We start from the raw sequence: 27025 nt of genomic DNA, 5'->3' as shown, positions 1-27025 counted from the left end.
TTTTTTGACACCTGCCTTGATATTTGCTGCAGAGACAGCTCTTGGAAACTACGTGTGAACTTCCCCAGCCCAAGAATACTGATTTCCTGTTTATATACAGGCAAACATGGCTTTCTTTGCATGTTGGAGGGAAGATGACAGATTAAAGTGTCTGCTGGAGTTGAAGTCCCCCAAACCCTCCACTACACCCCCCCGCCCCCCCACATGTAATCAACATTTTCCAACGAGAGCTCAAACTTACTCAAACTTGAAGATTACCAATGGATTTGGCTGGGCTGCATTGCGTGTAAAGTGTGGAGGGTAGTGTGTCTCACTTAGCCTTTCCAAAACCCGACAGCACAAGCAAAAGTGTAAGGAATGGATTAAACAGTGTCTTTTCGGCTCTGTTTCTAAGCTCCCCGTGTTAAACTGATGGCTCAGAAGTGTGGGTGTATGAGGTACAGCCAGTGTATTACCTTCAGTAGATGGAGCTTGGAGAAATAGTCTGGAGTACTGGTGCAGAAGCAAAGCAATGTACTGCTGTGGATGTATTTTAAACACCTAAAAGTAATGCTCAGCTAAAATTAGAGATGTCTGGCGATGGAATCAACGCCAAATCCGTCCTGTGGCCGTCCCTTCACCTCTTCTTGCCCCCGTTCCTTGCTTGGAATTACGTGCTGATCCAGTTTGTTGATTTCTTACAGAGACTAATGCCATGTAAATCATGAGAAAATAACATTCGGCTCATAAATCCTGATCAAATCCTCAACATTTTTGGGCCACGTGGTTTTAACTGGATTCAAAATTGTGAATAAAATCTGATTGGCGCTTTCAGTTGCTACGGCAACGTCTGCGCATGTGCTGCGTCCGGTAGCTCCCATGAAGCCTTGTGTTTCTTACTGGACCATTTATGGCGTTTGAAAATAACATTGATCATCCATCACCAGTAAGGGTAGTGTGGTGGTTGGATTAAGTGCAGCGGACCTTGCCGATCACCGTTCAGGGCCGATCAGCCAGCCGGATCGGCCAAAACGCCAAAGCAAAGTCGTCTGCCCCAGGAAGAAAGGAAGGATGCTAACCCAGCTAGGCCCTAAGGCTATTCCACTACCCAGCATGCACCTGGCTGTCTGTCTGTCAGTCACAGAATAATACGATAAATGGTGCTTGGTGCTTGAACACAGTTTGTTGGACAACGTTTCCCTGGTGTTATGCTACTGGCTGATGTATTTGGTTCGCACTGCCCCCTCACAGCAAGAGGGGGCCCTCGAATCCGAGTTTGAGTCTGCCTCCTGTGTGGAGTTTGTATGGATTCTTCTCCCCAAAGACATTCAGGATAGGTAGATTGATGACTCTTAATTGCGCGTAAGTGTGAAAGGTTTTCTGTCTCTACGTGTCAGTTCTGTGACAGACTGACGTCCTGTCCAGCTTGAGCCCTGCCTTCGCCCAATATCAGCTGACACGACCCCCACCCCAACCCCCCGCGACCCTGAACTGGATAAGCAGTGACGTGATGGATGGATGTTTACATTTGTTCTGATGCAGATTAAAAAAATGCACTTCAGTAATGAACTAGTGTTTCAGTTTTGCTTTGTTTTTTATTGGGCCTCCGTCTTGCACAAAGCAATGCAGATGACCCTTGAATCCAGTACATATGTATTACTGCAGTATGGGGGTGATTCTTGTGCTATAATCTGCATTACAGCAAAACCTGCTAAAAGTAAATAGTAAATACAGTAAATAGAACATATAGATATGTCATCAACATGTTTTTAAGGATTGAAAACAACAACTGATAAACGGTTTGTAAATAAAGATAGATTTTGTGCAGTAGGATGACTAAGCCATGAGAAAGGTGCTGGAGCTGATTCTCTGTTTAATGTCCCCATTCTGCTTCTTCCAGCCATCTACGAGTCGTCTTGTGAGGCCTACAAGCTGATTGGCAGCTCCTCTGGCTTCTACTCCATTGATCCAGATGGGAGTGGTCCCCTGGGGCCCACACAGGTATACTGCAACATGACAGGTAAGTTCATTGCAATTCACATGTTGTCACCTTTACCCTTTTTGAGGTCCTCAGAGAACTGGCAGAAAGCTCAGTGTAGAGTCCACTCACTTAAAGATCGCACAGCCATCGATCCGCGCCACAACGGCTATCTGACAGTTAACAATCCAGTAGGAAATCATTGTGGCCACTCAGGGCAGTTCCCAAGAGTTGAGAACATATGTGAGAGTCTATCTTTCGCAAGTGTCCATGTGGTTTCCCTGAGACATTTCAGCATCTCAGTGTTTTCTCACCGAACCTCTTCGGCTCGGTTGAATGAATGAACCCTTTATGGTCTGGTGTTCTCTAAAAGCTGTCAGTTGGATGGATGGATTACTGAACGGGTCTAGCAGGAGCGGGGTCCCAAAGTGTCAGGGGGCTCCCTGGCCGTCACCTACAAAATGTCACTCAAAGAGACACGTATCGACTGGCAAGAGACTCAAAACATAAAACGACTACAAAGAGACACGAAAATACTAGAAAGAGACCCAAGCGTCTATAATGAGATGCAAAACATCTTCAAAGAGATATAACGAGACTCACAATGACTACGAAAAGGAGCAACACAACCGATAAGAAACACAAATTGACTACAAAGTGACAAAAACAACTATAAACAGACCCAAAATGAGAAAAGACAAAAATGACAAAAATATCAACTACAGCCAGACCACAAGGAGACTTACATCGGCTATGGTAAGGGGACAAACAACTATAAAGAGACACAAAACAGCTGCAAAGATACTCGCAAAAACTACGAAAAAGGGCAAAAAAAACAAAAAAAAACACAGCAACTAATAGAGGCTCAACAACAAAGTCTGTGTGTCTTGCTCCAATGTAGCGGAGTCGGTGTGGCCTTTTGTATGACTGTGCCCAGGAGCCCATTGTCTCAAAATCTACCCATGTGTGGACCAAACAACCGCAGGGTCCAGATCGGTTTCCAAGTGGACTCTGGTGCGGTTCCTTTGTGGTGTGAAAGCAAACGGACTAACCACAGTGGTTCTATGATATCTGTTTTCAAAAGCTGAAATATTAAATCCATCTGCTGGTTGTGAACCGCTCTGAATGCGAGCCTATAATCAGTCTGTATAAGCCATGTATATGTTTATGGTAATCTGTTGGTAGCCGTGGTAACACGTGGAAACGTGCATTCTTGAGTGTTGGAATTGCCATTAGGTCCATTAAATTGTCAGTGGGTATATATCTCTACAAGAGACTTGAGTAGAGACTTTTTTCATCCTGTCTCTACCTGTCACTATTCATAACAAGCAGTTGATTTGTAGTCCAATAATACCAACAACTCTCATTTTTGTTATTTCTTCATCAGCTCTTAGTGAAATCAGAGAATGTACAGAAAATATACACCAGAAGCATTGAAGTGCTGCATGACCTGCTGTGAGTCATCGGAGTTTGATTTCCCCATGCTGCTCTTGAAGACTGAAAACTGGACTTGAAACTTGAAGCACCCTCAAATAGTAATTTATTCTTTCTTAAAAAAAGAGAAAACAGGCTTCCAGCTAGAGCACAAGTCATTATGGTTCTACAACATCCTGCATTATCCTGTCTTTAATTAAACAGGAAAACAAGTGAGAAAACAGTGCTATGATAATTTGGGCTTTTCAGGTTTCACTGAAGTCAGCTATGAATAAGTTATGACTTCTCGAATGAAAAAGTATCACCATTTACCAACCTAGTCTAAAGCCCCACTAGTGGCCTCTAGAGGCTGCCGTTTTCATTAGGGCTTGGATCATTAAAGTCAAAAGGGTTAATTCCCTTGGGATCCCTAATCTGCTCAGTTAATTTCATGGCACTCTGCCATTAAATTATGAGATGTATTTCTGTGCAAGACTGACATCCTTGACTGATTGTGGTGCTGTATACAAGTGTCTTTGCATTCCCCTAAAATCTGAGGTTTAGAGTTTAAGTACGTTACAAATTCAAAAACCAATCGCTTTCAAACATGAAAATGGAGACACGTATTGACAACGCAACACGGACAACGAAACCTGAAACCTCCAGCATAGATTGGTCAGGACAGAAAGTGAGGGTTTGCATTAGCAGGAGTGTGAATTTTTTAGATGCAGGGCTGCCAACTCTCATGCATTGGCAGTGAGACACATGCATTTGATTGGCTTCACACGCTCTCATGCCACACCCGCAATTTTTCATGCTGAAGTGTCCATCCGAGCAACAAAACAAATCTATTCTGCTATCTGTTATCTCTGGCCGAGAGCATCGGGGTTTTCTCTCACATTATAAGCATTTAGTGTGTTTAGTTAAGAGCACACAGCTCTTAAGGACTTTGAGCAAGCAAGAAAAAAGAAATATTTTAAATCGGGGGGGGGGGGGGATACTGTTGGGTCAATAGGTTGTATTTGTACTCTCTGATTTGGGTAAATACATTGCGAACCACTGATAAACAGAATTAAAACAATTTTTTCTGTATGGTAATGATGCTGAATGGGCCAAACAAAAGAATGCTGTGTATGCATGCAGCAACATTTTGGTTGGCCCCACCGAATCTTACTCCAAGGTTTGTTGAAAAGTTGGCAGCCCTGCAGATGTAAACCAATGCCCGGAGTTTTCTTCCACTATCTACCAAAAAATCCCTCTCATAGAAATAGATCAGGGCTAGAGCGGACATTGAACTGTGTATGGCTAGCTAGCTAGCTACATAGCTTCTCCTTCTCTGGAGGAGCTGCGCGCTAGTTGGCTAGCTAGCTAGCTTGTTAATTCCACCATGCTTTAGCCTAATGCTACGCCAATTACAGAAATCACTCATCTGGTGAAATCAGATGAGTGATACGACTTTACTGCTCATCTGCGTTGTGACTGCAAAACCTCACTGCAGTGAGTTTGCAACATGCTGTAGTTTCTATGGAAGTCAGCCCACTACATCATCCACACACCATCCTGCTACGTTAATTCACTTGTTCTGTTTTAGTTAAATTCACATTACTCTTCTTGCTATTCTGTTTTGCACTGGTGTAATTATCATTCATATTAATGTAAGATATATTACTCTTTTGTTTGTATATGTTTTGATTGGTACTATTGGTATTTATCAATCTCCGGCACACATTTCCTACGGGATTATTAAAGTACAATCTTACATGGGAATGTCTGTTCTCCTCCTATTTTAGGTCTATGATCAGTCGTCACCCACTGCCAGTTCCAAGTTCCAAGCTAAAAAGCTCACAAACAACAAAAAGAAATAAAAGCTGCTAACTACATTTAACTTCTGACCCGTCTGAGAATCTGTAATTTTGGGGAACTACAGGCTCCATCTGAATCAAATATGTGTGGCTGAATCTGAAATTAGACAGCTGTAATGGGCCGTTTGCAGAGTTCTTTTGTGTGTGTGTTTTTTTTTTACATTTTATGTAGAGAAAACCAAGTTAAACAACATAGCTGATTTTTACAGACTTTGAGATGAGACTTGAAGGTAAATTTTGGAGTGAAGAGTCAATAAAATCAGCAATCATACACAATCCATACTAAATGCCATGGTAATATATTTACATTACCACTGACCTTATCCCTAACCCTTATTTACAGTATACACAGTAGTATAATTCACCATCTCCTTTGGTCTGAATTTGGAGACTTGGACCTTCCACTGGATCCGACCTGCTCCATAAGTGTGATCCCCTGGTGGTGAGAACACCGTGTCACCTGAATGATCACTCCAGACGTGACATTTGACAGACAGGGAGCTGGACGCAACCTGATCCAAAGCTCCAGTGACATGGAGGACAAAACACATTCAGTTAAGTTTTGACACCACGGAGACAGCATTCATCTCCGAGCTGTCACAACTTTCTCGGCCACTTTGTCCTTTGCAAGGTTAATTTATCAGTGACGTTACAGAGGAGAGCACTGCCGCGGCGGCGTTTTGTGTGTGTTCAGTCTTCCCGGCACAAAGCCGAAATGTTCAGCAGCTGATATGCCTCTACTTGACCTCAATTAAGGAATCCATGAGAAATGTAAATAGCTCTAAGCCTGACAACCTGATGTGAATAATCACATATTGGAGGGGATATTTCTCTAATGCAGGGTAAACATGAAATCCAGATACTGAAAATTGAGTGGGAATGTGAAAAGGATGAAATCCTTGTCTGATTTAACTGTACAAACATTTGATTTTTACCCCCCTGTATTGTACTATATTGTACTGTACTGTACTGACTCATACTTGAAGCAGCAAATGCAGACTATTAGCAAAGAGTGTTTCTGCTGTGATAATATTTCTGTGGAACTGTAAGAATTATATTCAGGATGTTTCAAGGACCATACCAGTTACCAGTATCAGTCTGAGCTGTCAATCAAAACAGAGCTGTTGGGCTGAATGTTATACACCTGGAAAAATTGTTCCTTACAATAACTGAATTTTGAACTCGAATTTGAGCTAGAAGGAGGATTTTAATGAAAAGGTGAGATTTAACAAACCGTGACAAACATTTTCAGGTACGCTCGCTTATTGAATATGGACAAAATGTAAACAAACAAGCGAAAATATCAATCAACTTTGGTAAACATGGTAGAGGTTTATGTAAGCTAGGTGGCCGATGTTGTTGACGACCAATGACATGTAGTAACACTGGTATGGTCATTCGTAACACCGATGTTTTGTGTAAATGCCACATTTTTTAGAGTCCAAAGGTGTGATCTGTGTGCTCAGGCTAACAGATTAACCTTTTCTCCTTTAGAAGAGAAGGTGTGGACGGTGTTGACACACAACATCACGGCTCCGGTGACGGTGCAGGGCTCCTCCGTTCACAAACCTCACATCATGACGTTCAACTACAGCGCCTCAGCTGAGCAACTCCGTGCCATCGTGACAGGGTCGGAGCAGTGCCAACAGGAAGTGGTTTACAACTGCAAGAAGTCCCGTCTCTTTAATACGAAAGGTGAGTGTCGTTTAGTATTGCTTGCACTGAACTTGAGCTGAGATCAAATCGTTTAATGCCAACGTTGTTTCGTGTTGCATTTAAATGGAGCAGGAATGCATAAAGATAGAAATCACAGCGAAACAGAAGTCTTGCTAGTCGAGAAATCTTGACTCGCAAGCTAACAGTCAAGTCGGTCTTGGGGTTATCTGGGCTTTTTTTAATGTTTATGCGATATACATCAAGAGATAAAGAATGATTGACACAGGGACACAGGGTTGGATTTGAAATTGAGCGTGTGCTTTATAATTCATTTTAAACAGCCGAGACTGCACGCAACCAGGCTGTCATGTGATGCACTCTTTGGTTTTAATTACATTACGGAAGAAGCAAGAAGAGATTTCTGTTGTCGTTCTGCTGTTGGAGACAGATTGAGATCGGCAGAGGTAGTCGCTCAGTGGGTGTTCGGACTGAAAGTAGCCCTCCGTTGGAGACATGCAAGGGCCTGCGTTGGTGGAAGCGTCTGGTGGGAAACACGATCCAGGAAGTCTATATATATATATATATATATATATATATATATATATAAAATTATTGTTTAAAAAAGGACATGTGATTGTGGAAGCACTACCACAGTGTGGTCACCCATGGACCGGGCTCGTTGCTCACAAACGTCACCTTTATTGATTGAAAATTAAATGTAGCGTCAGGTCAAGCTGAACGAGGAATAATTAATTAACAACCATAATGGCAGAGAACTCGCAGAGAGAAAGAGAGAGTCATTAATTTAAGTTTCATGATAGGCGATTATTTTATTTCTTTATTTTGTAATGGGTAGTTTAATGACAATGCAAATGTATTTATGTTGTCAATAAAACAAGAAAATACTGGTCCACTTTGTAGGGAGGTGGATACTGTAAAATGTATCACTATCAAACTTCCGCAGTTGATAACTTACAAACAATTATTTGACAAATATACTCATGAGGCATCATCTCATTTAATATGCTTATTTGCGTACACCTCCCGAACAGAAATCTGAAAGTTGGATAAAGGCAGGTTCAAAGTTTTTGGTTCATTTTGTCGACCTAGTCAAAAAGGGAATTTCGGATATCTCTTTGTATCACACCATGAATAGGAAAATACTGTCAATTTAAATAGAATAATAATCCTCTCCATATTTTTAGGAATAAAATGTTGTATAAATCAGGCTGTGAATGATATGAGTAAGGCCCTGTGTTAAAGCCTTCAGACTATAGAGAGAAAAGAAACGGGTGCGTTTGGTGGATGTAATTGCTACTGAAGTGGAGATTTCTGCCTCGTAGACAAAACTAATTGAGAGAAAATTACCTTCAAAGATGTGATAAGATTTTAAAATTGCATCCATTTTGAAGACACTACAGGTGTGAAATAAAAATTAACTAACAGATATCATCATGAAACTTCACCACCTAATAGCTTGCATTAAGGCAATTATTTTTTGTATTACAAGTCTTGTGAAATGTTATGGTTGAATATGCAACTGAAGCATAATGGGGACTTTTGGTGAATTTAAGAGAAATCTACAGACGCATAGTAAAACAAAATGTGTGATTTTGTATGAATGAATTTGTACTGTGGATGTTTTCTTTCCACCGGTGCGTGAAGAAACAATGTGTTTTGCCTGGAGTGTCTCTCTGACCTTAAGTGAGCCTGAACAAAAGCAGAACTAGCTTTGGGGCTAACTCCCTTCACTTTAAACAGAAGGTGACAAGGAAGACACAATAACTCTGCTTGAGTCTCGAGGAGTTGCAGCATTTATTGGCTGACAAATAGCCTAAACTGTACACACACTGCACTTCTACGTTCCCAGCTCTGATGTTACTGAAAAATTCACACTCACCATCATCATACACACACTCTCTCCTTCGACCGCACATTCACTACTACTGCTACTTGTAAAACGCATTTCAGTTTTAAAAACTTGCAAACCACTCCCTCTGGTGTATTGGTTTCCCCCCTTGTGGATATAATGCAAAAAAATACATATGTGAATGGTTCCAACATAGAAATAATATAGAAGTAGAACATGCACATTCAAATAAATGTAGCAGGATGGTCAGAGGCTCTCAAGTCTCACGTAATTGGGAAATTACCAGGAAAACGGCACCAATTATAAGTTAGTATTTTGGATGTCTGTGGGTTCTACGGTGAGTGGTGAACAAGTTTTTTGACGTCGAACCTGTTCTGAAATGTTTTTTGATGGACAAAAGTTTCAGAGTCAGTGTGGAAATATGATTGACATAATGTGAGGTCGTAATTATTTTTTTAACATGCAAAATCTCACTCTGAACTCTCAAAACTTGAAAACTTGACTTGGTGTCCGTTGTGATCGTTGTGTTCGGATAAAGCAAACCAACTTAGCCGAGGACTCAGTGAGGTGAGGTTTTACAGCGACGAATAGTGGCGGAGTGGTAACATCGCAGAGCACATAGTGACGGACTCAATGAGTCAAATTGATTAACTTAACTAAGACTCCTATCACACCATATGAAAGCACATTGCTAGTGTCAGAGGCGTGACAATCTTGTTGTTCATTTTCAAGTGCAACGCAGTGGAATCAGCAAGCTAGCTATAGCATACAGCTGGCTAGTTAGACAGTTTGCTAATTATGTCATACGTTAGCGCTCCAGAGAGAAAATACACTTAGTCTAACAGTGATCCACCTAGCTGCCTAGCTACCTAGCTAACTAGCTAGACATCTGTCTCCAGAGCTGCATCCACTTCTGTTCCTGCTGAGCTGTGACATCACTTTACAGCCCCACTGACATGTGTTGTCACCATAACAACAAACAACAATGGCCATTTTCCTTTTCTATTCTATTACTATGAGTTTGAACCTGTACATGTTTTTTAAAAGGACTAAACAAACCACCATCATTTTTGGCTGGTTTTGACAGCCCCATATCAACGTTTATGATTGTTCAAGGCAGCACCTCACCACGTGACGTTGAATCGGGTAGTGTCTAAGTTGAAGCTTATGTTTGCTGGCCGACCGCACACCTTTGTGCCAGAACGTTCTGCATTGGCACCCCCACTATGTCGCCAGACACAGCCCCATTCAAAAGAACAAGGGTCTCACTTTTATCAGGTCAATCCGAGGTGTTTTGTATATCGCAGCATCAGGGGAGTGTTTGCTGTTACATTGTGAATTCAAAGTCAGGCTGTCTGTGCATTGTCACATTGGGAGCCGTGCCGGCCGCAACACCCTGCCTTCTGCTTCCCTCTTTCTTGTTACAATTTTCAATATAACGAGAGAGGTGGTCTGCAATCTTTTTGTGTGCATTCATCTTGAACTGCTTTGGCGCCTACGGTGTCGCAAACATCCAAACATTTGCTCTTAAATCATGAAACATTCATGAAGTCCCAGATTCCCTGTTCCCTGGTTGCCATGCATGTGCAAACAAACAAGTCCATTATCACACCAGACATCAAAGAGAAGCTGGAAACAGCAGATTTTATAGCTGCATGAACACTTTCCGAAGTGGTCTGATGTATTTATTTATTATTTTTCTCGTTGCCTTTGCTTGAGCGCAGAAGGTTAAAACTCTCAGGAATTCACTTTGCTCAGCATGTAGACCCACAATATCACTTTTAATATCATACATAAATAGCAAATATATTAAAATGAATTATTGTACTGATCATTACAAGGGGAAAAAACAACAACAGCACCTGTTGGAAGCAGCCTACTGAATTTATAGATGCAGGCATTTGTTTAGTTGTGTAACATATCTCCTCTCTGCCATCTTTACAGTCATTTAATGCCTATAATGAATTGAAGGTGACATATCATGCTCATTTTCTGGCTCTGTCCAAACATATTTTTTTTGTGTGATTTTCTGTTATTGCAGCTATATAAATGTTATTCGTGATTCTGTGTTTGGGAATCCTCCTGGAAGTGAGTTGTGAGTGTTTTCAGGCTCCGTCTCCCGTAAACGTCTCCGTCTTCTGTCTGACTGACAGCAAACATTTACTGAAGCGAAACACTTTTCATGTCGGCTCCGCGGGAAGAAAACAACAGTGTTCGTAGGCCGGCGGATTGATTAATTGATTTTATTTTTCCGACAGGCGAGGTCACAGACGAACCCGTTAATACAGGTGCATGCGAAAGAGTGGATAGATAAAATCATGTTGTTGATTTTTGGAGATGATTACATCTTTCTTTTTTCAATAAGCTGTGACCTTTGGACTGAGATAATTACATAGCGCCCCTTAGCTGTGTGAGAGAGAGAGCGATAGTGAGAGGGGAATAAAGACATCTGAAAAGTATTTTAAGGTGACGTCCCTCATTGTATCGGTTTGCCTTTTTGTGGACATAATGTGCAAAAATAGATTTTTGGCCAGTTTTGATAGCCTCAACTTTTTTGATTGGCCAGTGAGTGAGGGGGATCTGCCTGAAGTGAGACAGGTGAGCTCACAGACAGACTGCGAGAGCCGGCAGTTAATGCAGGTGCAGGTGGAAGTAAGGCAAGGCGAGTTTATTTGTGTAGCGCCATTCCTACACAAGACATAACAAAACAGGACATTTTGGTATCTAGCACACCCTTTAGCCATATTAACCATACAAAAATCACAACAGTAGCAATAAACGTATAGGCCCACATCAGAACAACTTACCAACAGAAATACATGTGATAAACCCAACAAATTTGAAGAGTACTACATAAAAAACAGCAGATAGATAGCTAAATAGCTGAGCTGATTAAAATTCACAGGAAAAGTTGCAGGAAACAATAAAGAGTTTAGTCCTGGTTTGGATGAGCTGAGAGTTTCTGCACAGCTCAGGTGTTCTTAGAGATAGAGTGTGTGGGGGGGGGCACCCTGCTTTGTTAGTCATAGATGGATAAAATCATGGTGTGTATTCTGGAAAGGAGATAATTACATTCCACCGCTTCACAGATAGAGGGGGAACAGAAGGTGGACTATTCGTCCAATGTTTCTAAACCTCATTTATAACAATGTTTCTAATGTTAATGTGACAAATTAAGCTCCAAAGCTCTCAACAGTTCAGCCCTGGTTAAAGGTCTTTCACACCCACGGTGTGGGTGTGTGCCAGGGCCAGTTAAAAGCAGGGAATGCCTCTGTGAAACAGATAGGGCAAATTAAATCGTAACAATATTATAATAATAATATTTACAGTAGTATATTTTAATGGGTGAAAAAGACAGATCTTCTTGGTATTGGTAAAAAGTAGGGTTGCACATCTCTTTGTGATATACGGTTCAATATGCATCTAGATACACAGGTTACGATTCGATTCAAAAACGATATCCTTTATCACAGACCGATTCGATTAAAAAACGATATCCTTTTATTACAGACAGTTTCGATTCAAATCGATTCCATACAGTGTAAGAACGATACGATTCGATTCTACGGTTAATATTTGTTGTAGATATTTTATAAAATAAAGAAGCCGATTCTATGAAAGTGACAGTACAATAGTTTATTTTCAAATATGTAAAATACCACATATCCCCAAACATTGTGGCTGTATGGCACTGGCAAAAAAAAAAAAAAAAAACAGAACAACAAAATCACATGTCAATGTATTTATTTTTAGACATGGACCAAAAAAAAACTCTGTCTGAATCGTTGGATGGCGGTCACAGGACAGTGTCGTGGACGCTACCCGTGCTGCGGCCGCCTCTTGTGGCGCAAGTTGAGACACAAGCGATTGACATTCAAAGCCATCCGTCTCTCACGTGCGGTCGCGGAGTGCCTGCGGTCACACGGCAGCGTCGCAGCCGCCTACCTGTGCTGCGCCCGCCTCTCCACCTCCACCTCCTCCATGTTCCGTGTTGTCCCTTGTTTATAACTCATACCAGCTAGCCAGCTACGGCGTTTCACGGGCAGCTTCAGCTCTCACGTTGTTTTAGAGACGCTGGTGTAATGCCGCCAACCGCTTCAAAGTCTTGCGATACCCGATCCATGACTCCGTAACCGATTCATCTAGGAATTCATTGATAATTCGTATCGATTGAGGAGGCTGCTACCGATGCAGCCGTATCTCTCACTTGTTGAACCGAATATCCGGTCGCATCGGTTTATCGTTTACAACCCTAGTAAAAAGGCATCGGCAAATACACAGCTCTGTTGTTGATTCCTGTGATCTCAGATTGACGTCGGCCTGTCCAGCCACCAGATGCTTGTGTTTTTTCCAAGAAAGCATTTGTCCTGTAGTGCCCTGGAACACACGTTCAGTTGTTAGTTTGATCGATGCAGTACCAATTTTTGATGACAACTAGCTCTCGTTCTGTGTTTAAACGCCACCGCCAGAATGTCAATGTGACCATTTCAGTGGTGGCCTCTCTGTGTGCACCACAGCTGCTCTTTGTTCCCAACTCTCATTACACCATGGGCGGAGTGGACATCGCAGACATTATGCTCGGGATGCACTGACTCAAATAGCTGAATCGGGTATCTGTGACAATGGGGCCAACCTATTTAATTAGGTCTCTATACGTCACGTACTGGAATTTTAATCCCTCTCTGAGTTCTGTCCAATTTGCCGCTACGTTTAAAAGGTTTACACTTGAATTGAAATCCCTGTTCATTTTGAAGATGTTTCACCAACCTGCTGATGCAATGTATTAGTTTAATGATTAATAACAATTCACTTTGTTTATTTATTTGCTACATTTTCTTTGACAAAATCGGGAAAGCGGTATTTTTAAGGCTGACATAAATAAGTGATCCCGGTCACAACCACATAGTGAGGCATATGGGTTATTGATAAGGCATCGGATCGGTACTCGGTGTGTCATCGCTGCATCCCTGCTTTATGCAGCAAATTTAGATTTCCATTCATTTCAGCAAAGAAGAGATTAAGGCAACCCCTTTGCTCGCTGTGAACAAGTCCTGTCAATATCCAGCCAATTTGAGGGAGAGAGTCAGACTTGCCTCTCCTTCAGGAAGTATTGATTGTTGCTTATTTGTGTACCTGTTCACTGTCCGTGGAGCGTTTTAAAACAAGAAGCCTGGGTAGAGTTCGAACACAGTGTGTTGTTTCCAACCTTTGTAATGCAAATGTTAGCTTGCTGGCCTGTGTTGTTGTTCCTAGCCCACATTATTTCCTGTCGTCTCTGATTCACCATTGCATACGGCATCAGAAGCCCGTCCCATTCTGTTTGGAGACGATTTCATCCAGCGTTATCTTCATATGGAGGATTCTTTGCTATACCAGTCTCACATGTGTATTGCACACATATAAATGTATGCAGCTATAATACATTCTGGGTAGGATGAAAGCATCGTGGCATGTGACACCTGATTATGTATTGTGACATGTAACTTAATGAGCTTTTCCTTGCCTGCTGGCCTCATCTCCAGTGCTCGGTCACGTTGTGTGACAGATGATTGATGCAGGACCACTTAACCCCACAGTAGTGGTAATGAATTATGCCTTTATGCCCTCTGAGGCAAATTTGTGATTTGTGATTTTGGGCTATATCCATAAAGTTGAATTAATGCATGTTCTTTGCCTCATCAACAACGTGTCATGAAATGCCGGCGGAAAATGAAAACAAATACATTTATGCATTGAATGAGATTACCAATTTGGTTAAATTGTTTTGTATGTTTAACATGGACCACACAGATAAACATTGTCACATGCAAATAAGCTATGTAACAGATGTAGCGTATAAGTCCCTGTCCCTGGTTCGGCTTTTAAATCGGGAAAAAAAAAAATATATATATATATATATATATATATATATATATATATACAAGGATCAGGACAAAAACAAGGATGAAACCTAAACATGCATGTGTATTTATTACACACTGTATTTAAGGTGACATTTATGTGTGAAAGTGTGTGTATTTTTTCATGTGTTCAGTTTTTTAACAGCTACGTCTGTGTATATATTATATCTTGTATATTGCTCTAAAGCAGACAAATAGACAAATGAAGTGTGCTTCTATTGACTACTGAGGGGATAATGGTTGAAATGTTCAGGTAATCAGAAACCTGTGAGCTGTTGTTACTTCCCTCCATTCCCAGTTGTATTTGCTTTATTTTATGCTCATTACAATGCAACACGTCTTGAGTTTATGAGCAGCAGAGGAAGGAGGACTTGAGTACATGAAGGTCGAGGCAGACAGGGACAATCCAGTGATTTAACGTGAATAGCTTACAAGTGACAGGCAACAAAAACTCCACACAGCAACGGTGATGAACCGACATAGGGACAAAGGAGGTGGAGTGGTACAAGAAGTAAGTGACTGATGAAGGAGGCGAGCAGGTGAACGAGCAGGAGGTCACGAGTTTCCATGTACATGAGAGGTGGACCGTGATTGGCTTGTGGACTAGTCGTCCAAACCATCGCCAACTCGTTTTCTTGCACCCACAAGTGACACAAGGGGGTGGAGCTTAGTACAGCCGAACGCTGAATAGAGAGGCTAAGTCACGTCCCTTCTAGTGTTCCCCATCGGACCTTATTTCAGAACCAGAGGAGTCGCCTCCTGCTGGCCACTCAAAAGAATGCAGGTTTAAGGCACTTTGATGTTGGCTGAGGGCTGCAACAGGTGAGCATATAATGAAGTGCATGACTGAGGAGGGTGTGGCTGAAGAGGAGGAACAAGGACAAACTGTGACAATAATGTCACATATGACGGAAGTCTCTCACCACAGCTGCCTCTGACAAAACAGGATTTCACTTGTGTTTGGTGCATTTGATTATCTTTTCTTTCAGTGGACTTCCATGTGTTGTTTTTATTTTGCATTTTGAGATCAAGCCGAGCAAACCCTCCCATGACCTTGACCTACATGAGCTTGAGTGGCAGCTCTGTCCACTGTGGCAAGCTGTTGCAGCGGTCGCTGACTGTCCACTTTGTTGTCACAGATGGCAGTCCGCTCGCCTGGTGGCTGGACTGGGAGGGAGAGAAGCGGAGCTACTGGGGAGGCTTCCTGCCTGGAGTTCAGCAGTGCTCCTGCAGCCTGGAGGAGAACTGCATGGACATGAACTACTTCTGCAACTGTGATGCCGACACGGACGCATGGTTGGTAGAGCAGACACGCAGTTCTCTAAAACTTTTTTTTACTATTTGTATGTTATTGAAATAGATGAGGGTAAGCAGAACCACATCTCTGTGTTACGCAATACAATACAATTCAGATCCTTGACTTCATCCATCCATCCATCCATTTTCTACCGCTTATCCTGTATTCAGGGTCGCGGGGGGGCTGGAGCCGATCCCAGCTGCCATTGGGCGAAGGCAGGGTACACCCTGGACAGGACGCCAGTCTATCACAGGGCCAACATGTAGAGACAGACAACCATTCACTCTCACATTCACACCTACGGGCAATTTAGAGTAATCAATTAACCTATCCCCATCCTGCATGTCTTTGGACTGTGGGAGGAAGCCGGAGAACCCGGAGAGAACCCACGCTCACACGGGGAGAACATGCAAACTCCACACAGAAGGAACCCGGGGCCGACCCGGGGATCGAACCCGAGACCCTCTTGCTGTGAGGCGAGAGTGCTACCCACTACACCACCGTGCAGCCCATCCTTGACGTCAGTTAAAGTAATTCTAATACCAGTTATTCGGGGTGGAAATCGCAGAGCGGAGATACAATAATATCACAATATTTTGCCCACGATAATGATGATATCACAGCGATACACGATACATTGCAAGATAATCATCTACGATATGCATCACGATATCTGTGTATCTGAAGGAGAAAAAATACCAGTGAAAAAGCAAAAGCAAGAATTAATTGTATACTGTGTTTATTAACTGCATTGTGGTGTCAGTTTCACAGAATTTGTGAAACAATGCAGTGGATAACCTCTTTAAGACACACTGACAGAACATGTCTACGTGTGCCAACATTCCAATATAGAATATAAACTTGGCAAAAGTCCAAGAAGAGTCATGAAGTAGTGACTCTGGTGAGGAAAAATGGTGACAGGCATAATGCATGGAATCAGTAAATAGCGCCTGCATATTTTAATAAAAATCAATATTAGACAATATCAGATAATATTCCTAAATTATGAATGTCTGATGTATTTCTTCTTGTTTATTTACATATCCATTCACAAAAATTTTGTCGGAATTTCTTCAACATGTTCATCTCCAAACTGATTAATTACATTTCATATAAACAATCATGATCAATCTAAAATACCTTTTAAGCAACGAAGCAACAAACAAAGGCTGCATTATTGTTCTGTTGTATGAGAAGCTGTGAATGTCTTTGTTTGCCCTACGTTAATCCACTGCAAAGCTTCTCTCGATTCAGCTCAGTTTGCATATTTCCAGAGGCGGTTGTCTGCATTGTGATAGATTGCTCCCTTTTTAATGTGTTTACTCTGCGTTGTGCGCTAATGCAGAAGAATGGATACCTTTATCTGGACCCCCCAGAAAGCCGTCCACCCCAAAGCCACTGTGTTGCTATTTATTTATTTCTGTTTTCTGTGCCACAGGGCTAATGACACGGGGATCCTCTCCTATAAAGATCACCTGCCAGTGAGCCAGATAGTGATCGGAGACACCAACAGAACTGGCTCGCAGGCCGTCTACCACGTCGGCCCTCTGCGTTGTTATGGAGACAGTAGGTGATCACCTCAGTGTTGAAAATGCTGTGCCAGATTTGGTTGCAGATGGAGGACTTGATTCCCAGGCTCAGGGCTGATCAGAGCTCACATGATGTCTTAACACCTCATGTGGTTATCTGTAGATAGAACGGTCAAATTAATCTCTTCTGTTACAAGTCAGACAAGTGCGGACTCGTAAAATCAGCTGGACCCATGTCCGGATTCTCAAAGTCATGTTGTGCAGCCAGGCGGGAGTGCCAAAACGGGGGTAGGCACAGGGGGAGGCAGAGCTGGACAGCAGCGCTGCAACATGAAAGAGGCTGTAGATATTTACTGCCTCATGTCCCAGAGTGAGCTGTGGACAAAGGGCAGGGAATTTTTAGTAGCTCATCTGCAGTCAAATGTAGTCCAGCCCCCCATGATTTTATTTTACATGCACGTGGAGATACCAGCCTTTCCTAAAGACATTAAATATGTTTAAAATTCTGCTCAACACATTTGTAGTATATTTTCAGAATCAATATTGTGACCCATTTTAGTTCTTTCTACACATTATGAGACATTCTTATCTGGATTATTATATAATGAATGCATTAACATGCCAGTTATTATAATTTTGATCTGAGTATTATTTTGGTTTTATTAATCTTGATCATGATTGACTTTAGCTTCCCACAATGAAATGAAAACGGCGATGAAAACGCTGCTGCATATCAAATCAATCCAAATGTTTTGACTTCACTTTTGAGGAGCTGTTATTCTACGTTCTAGAATGTTGCAGCTGCAGTCCAGAGCAGAGTCATATTATTTACCATAATTAGTTTAAAATACTCCTTTGTTGCTTTAAAGGTGTTATATGTGATATTCAGAGCATTTCCACACGGCTAGCAGCTAACAGTGCCACCATCGGTAACAGTGCATTAAATGGCAAAAATGTTGACAACACGGCGTTACCAACTGGAGCCGCCGTATCAGAGCAGCACGGAACAGCGGCCATTTAGCTAGCTAGTGGCGCATGCTCACATGCATTTACATGCACTGGAAGGCCAACCAGGATGTGTTAACAAAACACAGAGAAGCTCACGTCACAACATACAGAAGGAAAGTGACTTCATTCTCTGCTAAGGTTGACATTTTTCCAATATACCTTTACATAGCAAATCGTTGTTTGCTGCTTTAATAATGCTCTGAATGTTGTATAGAGAACTTTTTGATAAAAGAAATATTCTTAGAAATAGTCGTCATCATGTAGCCCTGGTGCTACAGCATTGAGCTCTGCAAACAAAAGCTAGCAAAATGTCTTTTTATGTGCTTCAGTAAAGCAGCTCATTGAAATGCTGGCGTCTTCATTCAATGTGAAATACAAAGAGCACGGAAACAACAGCATAGGTTGTTGGATTACATCATTAAAATGCTGGAAACTATTATCCGCTGTTTTGATGTTTCCTGACTCTAGACCTCTTGTTAGAGTCATGTTGTCATACTATTGCAGACACTCAAAATGTGTGGTTTTGCTTCTTGTTTCCCTTAAGGAGTCAACACCGGTGACAGATCCTGTGTCACATTTCATTACCTTGCATACACAAATATGAGGACATGATGCAAGTGAAGTAAACACATAAACAAACAATCGAGGCTCCTTATTTGATGCATGCAGCCTCCTTCAGTTAGGACTCTTCCTCCCTCCACTGTACATCTTTCCTCTCCTTTCTCTTCCTTTCAGAGTCCCTGTGGAACGCCGCGTCTTTCTACCAGGAGTCCTCCTATCTCTACTTCCCCACCCTGCAGGCCGAGCTCGCCTCTGATATCTCGTTCTACTTCAAGACGAGCGCTCCTTCAGGAGTGTTTCTGGAGAACCAAGGCCTAAAGGACTTCATCAGAGTGGAGCTCAGCTGTGAGTCGGACCAGACTAAACGAGTGGAGAGAGAGTGAAGTACATGACAAGGACATGAACGCGAATGAATGCAAAAAGGCACAAAGAATAGCCATACATAAGAACACCCGTGAAATCTGTCAGCATCATTTCTTTTTGGCTCCTCTCCGAGGGGAAGTATTAGCCGTGTTGTAGTTGACAGTTTAATTTCCCAGAGAAGCAGCCTGTCAGATCTGCAGAGTGTGATGTAGTCCTAATGACACAGTCAACGGCTACGTCAGCATGTCGCGGGAGACGTTTAAAGCCAAGCTGAATTCCTTAATGAGCACGCCAGATGGGCGACGATTACCTCGTAGATGTACTGAAGAAGCAAAGGGGATCAAATCCTGCAAATCAGATATATTTATGCAAAAAATTGACTTGTTTACACGAGCACCAATAAAGAAATATGCTGTAGTTGTGAGGTTGTAAAATCATTTTATTATGATTGTATTAAACAATTCAGTGACATGATCTTGTACTTCCCAAACAGCATATTTTACAAGTGCGCACTTAGTCCTCTGTTCTGGCTTCCTCTCTTTATTGTAGGTGTTAAGAAAAGCTTTGAAATATTTGATTACAGTGGGTTTTGTTCAGAAACCTGAGGGAGGAGTTCTCAGGATATTTGGAGCCATTATGTATTACTGCAGCGTCGGTCGCGTTGTGAAATATTGACGAGCTGTCAGCCAAGCCCCCCTCATAAATCTATTCAGGTCATCAAGTTTTCCCAGCAGCATTGTATCGCATTGCATCAGGAAGGGAGGATAGAGAGGAACATAAAACACCCAATATCGCATTCAGTCTGACCTGGCTGTCGCATGCGTGTGTGTGTGTGTGTGTGTGTGTGTGTGTGTGTGTGTGTGTGTGTGTGTGTGTGTGTGTGTGTGTGTGTGTGATATTCCCCACTGACTGTCCAGCTCCCTCGATGGTGACTTTCTCCTTTGACGTGGGAAACGGTCCAGCGGTCCTGTCTGTGAAGTCCCACCTCCCTCTGAATGACAGACAGTGGCACTACGTGAGGGCAGAGCGCAACGTGAAGGAGGCCTCCCTGCAGGTCGACCAGCTCCCCCTCCGCTTCCTGGAGGCTCCGGCTGACGGACACCTCCGCTTGCGTCTCAGCAGCCAGCTGTTTGTAGGTAGGCTCGCCGTGAGATCTGATACGCCTCCGCTGGAGACAAGGGTTTTATTTATACCTGTATTAACTGCAGCACGATGTAAACACAGCACTGATATGTGTTGGTGTGCTGGTGATACTGGAACTTCTACTGGAACCAGAAAAACAGTGAGCTGCAGGGGATTAAAACAGGGAACTGTAGTCGGTGATGATCCTCCTGGGTTTATCATCATGAGCAACGGCATTCTTTTCCATTGTCAATGTAAAAATGTTGATTGGTGCACTGAGACTCATGGGATCACCGGCAATCCTGGCCGAGATATTGTTGCGGGCTGTATCGAGTCTTTAAACTTTAAGCTCGGAACTATGAAACTAGAAAAGCTAAGGAATCGATTGGCATCAACATTGCCACACTCGTCAAAAAGGAGATTGAATAACACTCCAATCTTCAGCTACATTTTGGCGAGGGAAAACCTGCATGGCAATTTTCAAAAGGGATCCCTGGCCTCTCCCCTCAAAATGTTTGCATTAAAATGGGTTCTACAGATACCAATGGGTGCACCCTTTTACAGATAAGCCCACGTTATGTAAATCACAGTCCATTTTGGGCATGTCTGTAAAAGGAGTCAGTATTCAAAATATGTGAATAAAAAAATGCTCTGTGGGCCCACTTTGGTATAAAGTGGGCTTGTCTGTAAAAGTCAATCAATCAAATCAATTTCATTCATGATGTTTGTCCCCATAGTAGCCATTTCATTGTTGTGAGTCACTAATCACAGCCTCATGAAACTTAACAACCCCAAACTAGAGACTGAGGGCATTCAGAGGGTTTCCTGTCCTTGGTATCTTGGATAAGGAGGTTTGTGTCAGAAGTACTTGCCATCCATTCATTCTCGCAGACAACACTAAAAGTCTTGGATTCCAAATCGTAGCTTGACTTTTTCTTTGGTGTTCTATTTAAGGTTTTGGTGTCTTCATGTGATAGTTTGGAGGGATTTCTTGGTCATTTTTTAATCAGTTTTCAAGTGGGGAAAAAAGCCACCAAATCTGTATAATAAAGGAAATCATACACATCTATTGTAATGTAACTTTCAGAAATAGTTGTAATTGATTATTTATATTGATATAAATATAAATATTATATTAATTTCTGACTGATGACAAGGACAAATAGACACTTTGCCATTTAGGACATTTACCAGATGCTTTTAGCCAAAGTGGCTTACAATAAGATAATACATTATTCAGAAGAAAGTGCAACAGTATATGGCTATCAGTACAGTAAGAATTTCACAAGAACGAGTTTCAAGCGGCCCAATAAGATACAAAGTTCAAAATACTGCTGAGCTGCATTTCAAATTGACAAAAATGGGTCTTTGTCTATGTTGGGTCTCTAAGGGTTAAAGAAAAGGTCCAGATGCCTTAATAGAACACTCACATGCCACGTATACTTGGGGAAAAAATGTGTCATTGTGATAATTCCTCCTCTCCAAACTGGCCTTGAGGTGACCCCTTTGTAGCACAACAATTCTGCAAGAGATGGGAGACAAAGGTCACAATGTTCGTTTTGGTCCAAAATGCATTCTGAAGAGCTGCTGAAGTCTCCTGCTAGCTGTGGGTGCACAGAGAACCGGCTCTGTTTTTATTCCCTAATTCTCATGATAGTCGTTGTACAAAGGTTTCTCTTAAAAGCTACAGTGGACAGGAAAATTATAGCTAGCGACACTGAAACTGCTTTGGAGAGACAAAATACAAAACCTGCCCTGTAAGCTACTGTGAAAAACTCTATTTTATTATTTTCCCATTATTGCTCTGTCTCAGCAGCATTGCTGCACTCTTTCTTCTCTCACATCTCTCCAGCAGCCATCCCCCCTTTGACATTTTAATGTGTCTCCTTAATAATACACCAGTCCTCTGGAGGGGACATACCCCATTTAAAAAAAGTGTGCTCTCCACTTTCCCGTAGGCCCACAGTTCATGCACTTAATGGGTCATTTACATTCAGAAATAATTCATCAGAGCAATGAAATGACAAATGGGAGCACTACAGAAGTACTTGTCATTAGATGAAGATTTAACTGTTTTCATAAGATGGTACAGAGGTGTTAATTGAAGACATTCCTTCAGAAGATAAAGTGAATAGTAATTTGAAATGATGTCATTTATAAAGGCTACCACTGTCGTTATAAAGCTGATTGCTAGTTTGGAAATGCAGATGATACATTTCCTGAACTAAAAAATAAATCTCACTTTAGAAATAATATCTGCAACAGCAGACCATATTTTCAATTGAACAGCTAAAATACCATTATGTGATATTGCCTACATGATACTCTAAATGTATGTTATGCAAAACCTACTTTGACATAACCAGGCAGGATTAAAAAAATAACATAGTACTCCCCCGTCAAAAACGTAACACATCCTTAATTGGAGCACTATTTGACAGATGTTGGTCACAAACAACTGTTGTAATGAGTAATACAATATTAGTGTAGTACACTAAAATCACTGTCGACTTTATTACATGATCCACCTCATTATTAATATTAAGAGTGTTTAAAATATTCAATAGCATCACAGTGTATTTTGTTACACACTACGGTTAATTGTTTATTTAAAAGCTCCTTCAGGAGGATATTGTTTCAATAGCCACCATGGAAAGAATGGGACAAATAATGGCAATGATGTGGTTCTCGTTTTAGTATTTCCAAGAGGGTTTTAGAACAAACCACAGACGATCCATAGTCCTATTTTGCAAGGGTCCTATGTTACCAGGGTCCAATATATTCTGTACCTATAGACCCTGTGTCTTATATACCGGGGTCCGGGGATCCTATGTTGCTTGGGTCCATTATCCCAGGTTCCTATCTTCCCAAGGTCCTATATGCCAGGGTCCTATGTTGCCAGGGTCCTATTTCTCTGAGGTCCCATGTATCCGCTGTCCTATGCTGCTAGATATTACCAGTAGTAACACTGGTAACACATGGAATCCCTGATGTTTTTGCCAACAAAATAAACCATTAGACATCTGCCAGACAAATCAAAAACGTATCATGAAGCCTCATTTAACTATCATTTATCAGCCTTGTGGGATCATGAAAGGAAATTATACACACCTGAGTGTTTTTTTGTTCAAGGATGAATTATTCCCATAATAACAATGTGATACATTTCCATCAAAAGTCATCAGTCTGCCACCTCTCTGTCATGTTAATTTTCAGCTGTCACCATGTCACAAACATTTGTTTTCTACCTGCGTTTCACAGTGATGTCTAATCTATTACATTGTACATTTAGTCTTAATGAGGTTTCGCAAGCTTCAGTGCCTACAGAGTTGCTATAGACTGAAATTAAGTAAATGTTTGTCATAAATCCTCATCAGCCTTAAAGGGAATAAAATCATCAAAAATGCTTCTTAGCGCAGTGAGCATTAGATGTGACTAACAGCTGTTCTCCTCACAGGAGGAACAGCGTCCCAGCAGAGAGGCTTCCTGGGCTGCATCAGGACTCTAACGGTCAACGGCGTGAGCTTTGACCTGGAGGAGAGGGCCAGGATGACGCCGGGGGTGACCTCTGGTTGCCCCGGTTACTGCAGCGGCTCCAGCAGCCTCTGCCACAACAGAGGGAGGTGCATCGAGAAGAGCAATGGCTACGTGTGTGACTGCTCCCAGTCGGCCTACGGGGGGACCACCTGTAACCAAGGTGAGTGCTGATCGACAACAAAAACTTCACACTTAATGTAATTAAATAAGTTAATGTTGATTACAACAAATAAATAATCAATCACTGCCCAGGGTTATTCCATTACAGCACATCAATAAGAATGCAAGTGATGCAAGAGGCAATTAATACTTGTCCTGGTTTCAGACTCCAAGTACATTTAAAATGCATTAGACCAAATTATCTCCTGCAGTATGTGAGCACAGACCTCAACACAACCGAAACCCACCAGAGCAGCAGGCTGAGCAAACAGCCGCATAGACAGGGGAGAGAGGAACAGTTTGAAGACGTAGCGATGGGAAATTCTGGCTGCAAATGTGACAGACCACACTGCACTATTTACACAGTTTCCTCTCGCTCATTGTGCTGAATGGGGAAGTGGCGACGGTGCCAGGATACAGCTAAGCCGACTGCTGTTCAAAGATATTTCTGCTTTATTACAACTCGGATCTTACCACAGTTAGCTGGAGTGCCTATCAGATGTGTCACCTGGAGGTTATAGACTCTCCCTTTGATCCGTGTCTATATGGGAGTTAAACTTTCAGGGGTTAAAGGCAACACTTAGATAAATGCTTTCAGCTGTATGATCGTACGATGGCAGATTTTAAAAGCTCTGAAGTTCTGATGAAATGAAAGTACTCCACAGAAAAGCCACAGTGTGATTAAACCATGAGCGTTGCCTCTTTGTAAAACAAACTGTCAGTTTTATTTTCTGGTATTTTTTTAGTGTATAAATATAGCAGTCCTTTCTCAAGCAACGGTATGCAGCAGTTGCCTCGTGTTTATCAGTGAATGTGCTAAAAGCAAGAGACGTGGAAACCTCCGGTTCTGATAAGTGAAGAAAATGCAGAAGTGCCTTAAATCTGCATTCTTTCCAAAGGCCTGCGCCGATGTCGGCAACCCACGAGCAGTCTTGAAACACGGAGCCCGTCTCGTTAACCGTGCTCTGTGGTTGTGTTTTGCTTTCATTTATATCCAACAAGTGAGTTTATGAATATTCATTTTTCGACTAGAGCACACAGATCTAGCCTTTTAATTTAGCTAGACAACATGACACATACAGCGTTCCTGTATTTTTTCCTATCGTGATTTATAATGCAGAAAAAACGAAATTGCAATCAACCATCACCATAAAGCAATGTAAAGTACTTTTGCCTGTGTTTGAATTTAAATGATACATATTATAATCGCAAAACATTTTTTGCATGTAAGCTGGTGTAAAAATATGTCGCCATGTAATTAAGTTGTAGTAGTTATTCTGTAAAATGTTAGAAAATGTGACAAAATGTACACATTGTGTCAGAAAGACATCTGTTTGTGATGGCCAGCTGTGTTTCAGGTTGGAAACTTTTCAACTGGAAACATTTCTGACCTCCGAGTCGTCTGCTTTAGCTCCACCCACGTCATGTCACTGCTGGTTCCAAAAACCAAGATGGCAACGGCCAAAATGACCACCAGCTAGTGGAGGATGTCACAGTGACTACGTCCACTAGAAACAGACTACACAGACAGTGATGCAGTGGCGTCTTGTCATGTTGGCATAATGTGGCTTCCACACTTCCTTCTCCCTCTTAACTCCAGGAGCAGCGTATTGCATTTGAAAGGGAAGGCTTTCAAAAACCAGACATGGAATAAGCACAAGCCGGCTCGTTAAGGGAGTCTTGTTGAGGTAACGGTTGTCTGAATGGTATTGATCGACAACACTTGGATCCCTGTGTGGCTGTTGCAGCCCCTGGTTCCTTGTCAACATTGCTGTTCACAGCTGAGTCATCGGCTTTGGTTCGATTAAGTTTAATAATGTGATGGGTTTAGTATTTGCAGTATGATTAGCTAGAAGCTGCTCACCGAGTGTGTGTTGCAGCAAGTTAGCAAGTGATTCCGTTTATTCTTTAGATAGCATGAGTTTCCTCCGTGCAAAAAGACCACAGAATACAATAACATGTTTTGCTGCAGCTTTGCTCTGCAAGATGGATGGTAGGTAAACAGTAAATCCACCTGCCCGGAGAGTTCTCATGTACCTGCATATACACTGCTACATCTCGAAAGAAAAACATTGTTTTTGGACAGATTTTCATTCCAAACAGCGCCTTCCCTCTAGCTGTATCTAACACAAACTACATTTTTTTTTTATCCCATGGTAAAAGTTGAATTTTCCAGCTAACACAATTTATATTTGGAGGTGTAATGAATTGCCTGTGGAGGCTGCAGCGTTTAATCTTGTTTTCAGAAACAGCTGCAACAGCGCTCCCGGCACTGAAGCCATTTGTTTGTCTGTGTGTCCCCGTGTGTGCAGAGGTGTCGGTGTCCTTTGACATGGAGTCCTCGGTGACCTACACCTTCCAGGAGCCCTTCTCGGTGATGCAGAACAGACGCTCGCAGGCCTCCAGTGTTTCCACAGAAAGCAGCAGCAGCAGGGCCAGAGAGGACGTGGCCTTCAGCTTCGTCACCTCCCAGAGGCCGGCCATGCTGCTCACTGTCAGCACCTTCAGCCAGCAGTACATCGCTGTCATCCTGGCCAAGAACGGTACATGCAGTTTTCAGTTATAGCATGGAAGTAAAAAGACCAGCAGTTATGAATGATGGCGATAACATAAATAGATGTCTCCGCCAGGCGTAAGCCTGTGGGGAGATCGTGTGCATGCGTTTGTGTATCTGTCTGTCTGTCCACTGCTCAGCTCACATACCACTGGACCCATCTGCCTCATATTTTTTGTGCTTATTTTCGACTGTATGCTCAAGGACCACTCAAGGTTGTGGTGATTTTACATAACA

The 27025-nt window shown here is 42.1% G+C and overlaps 1 protein-coding gene across 1 annotated transcript in view; it reads left to right on the top strand.

Moving 5' to 3' along the window:
• Nucleotides 1-27025, top strand: part of cntnap5a (contactin associated protein family member 5a) — a 100139-nt gene that overhangs the window by 56678 nt on the left and 16436 nt on the right. The window contains exons 12-19 of the mRNA XM_084022448.1: nt 1880-1999; nt 6727-6927; nt 15798-15954; nt 17394-17521; nt 19228-19398; nt 20334-20552; nt 23996-24235; nt 26547-26777. Coding sequence (XP_083878574.1) covers nt 1880-1999; nt 6727-6927; nt 15798-15954; nt 17394-17521; nt 19228-19398; nt 20334-20552; nt 23996-24235; nt 26547-26777 — 1467 coding nt within the window. The remainder of the gene's footprint in view (nt 1-1879; nt 2000-6726; nt 6928-15797; nt 15955-17393; nt 17522-19227; nt 19399-20333; nt 20553-23995; nt 24236-26546; nt 26778-27025) is intronic.

Source organism: Eutrigla gurnardus (assembly GCF_963514095.1).
Source record: "Eutrigla gurnardus genome assembly, chromosome: 12".
NCBI classification, from domain to species: Eukaryota; Metazoa; Chordata; class Actinopteri; order Perciformes; family Triglidae; genus Eutrigla; species Eutrigla gurnardus.
The sequence above is the reverse complement of the archived record's forward strand: the minus strand, read 5'-3'. Positions and strand labels throughout refer to the sequence as shown.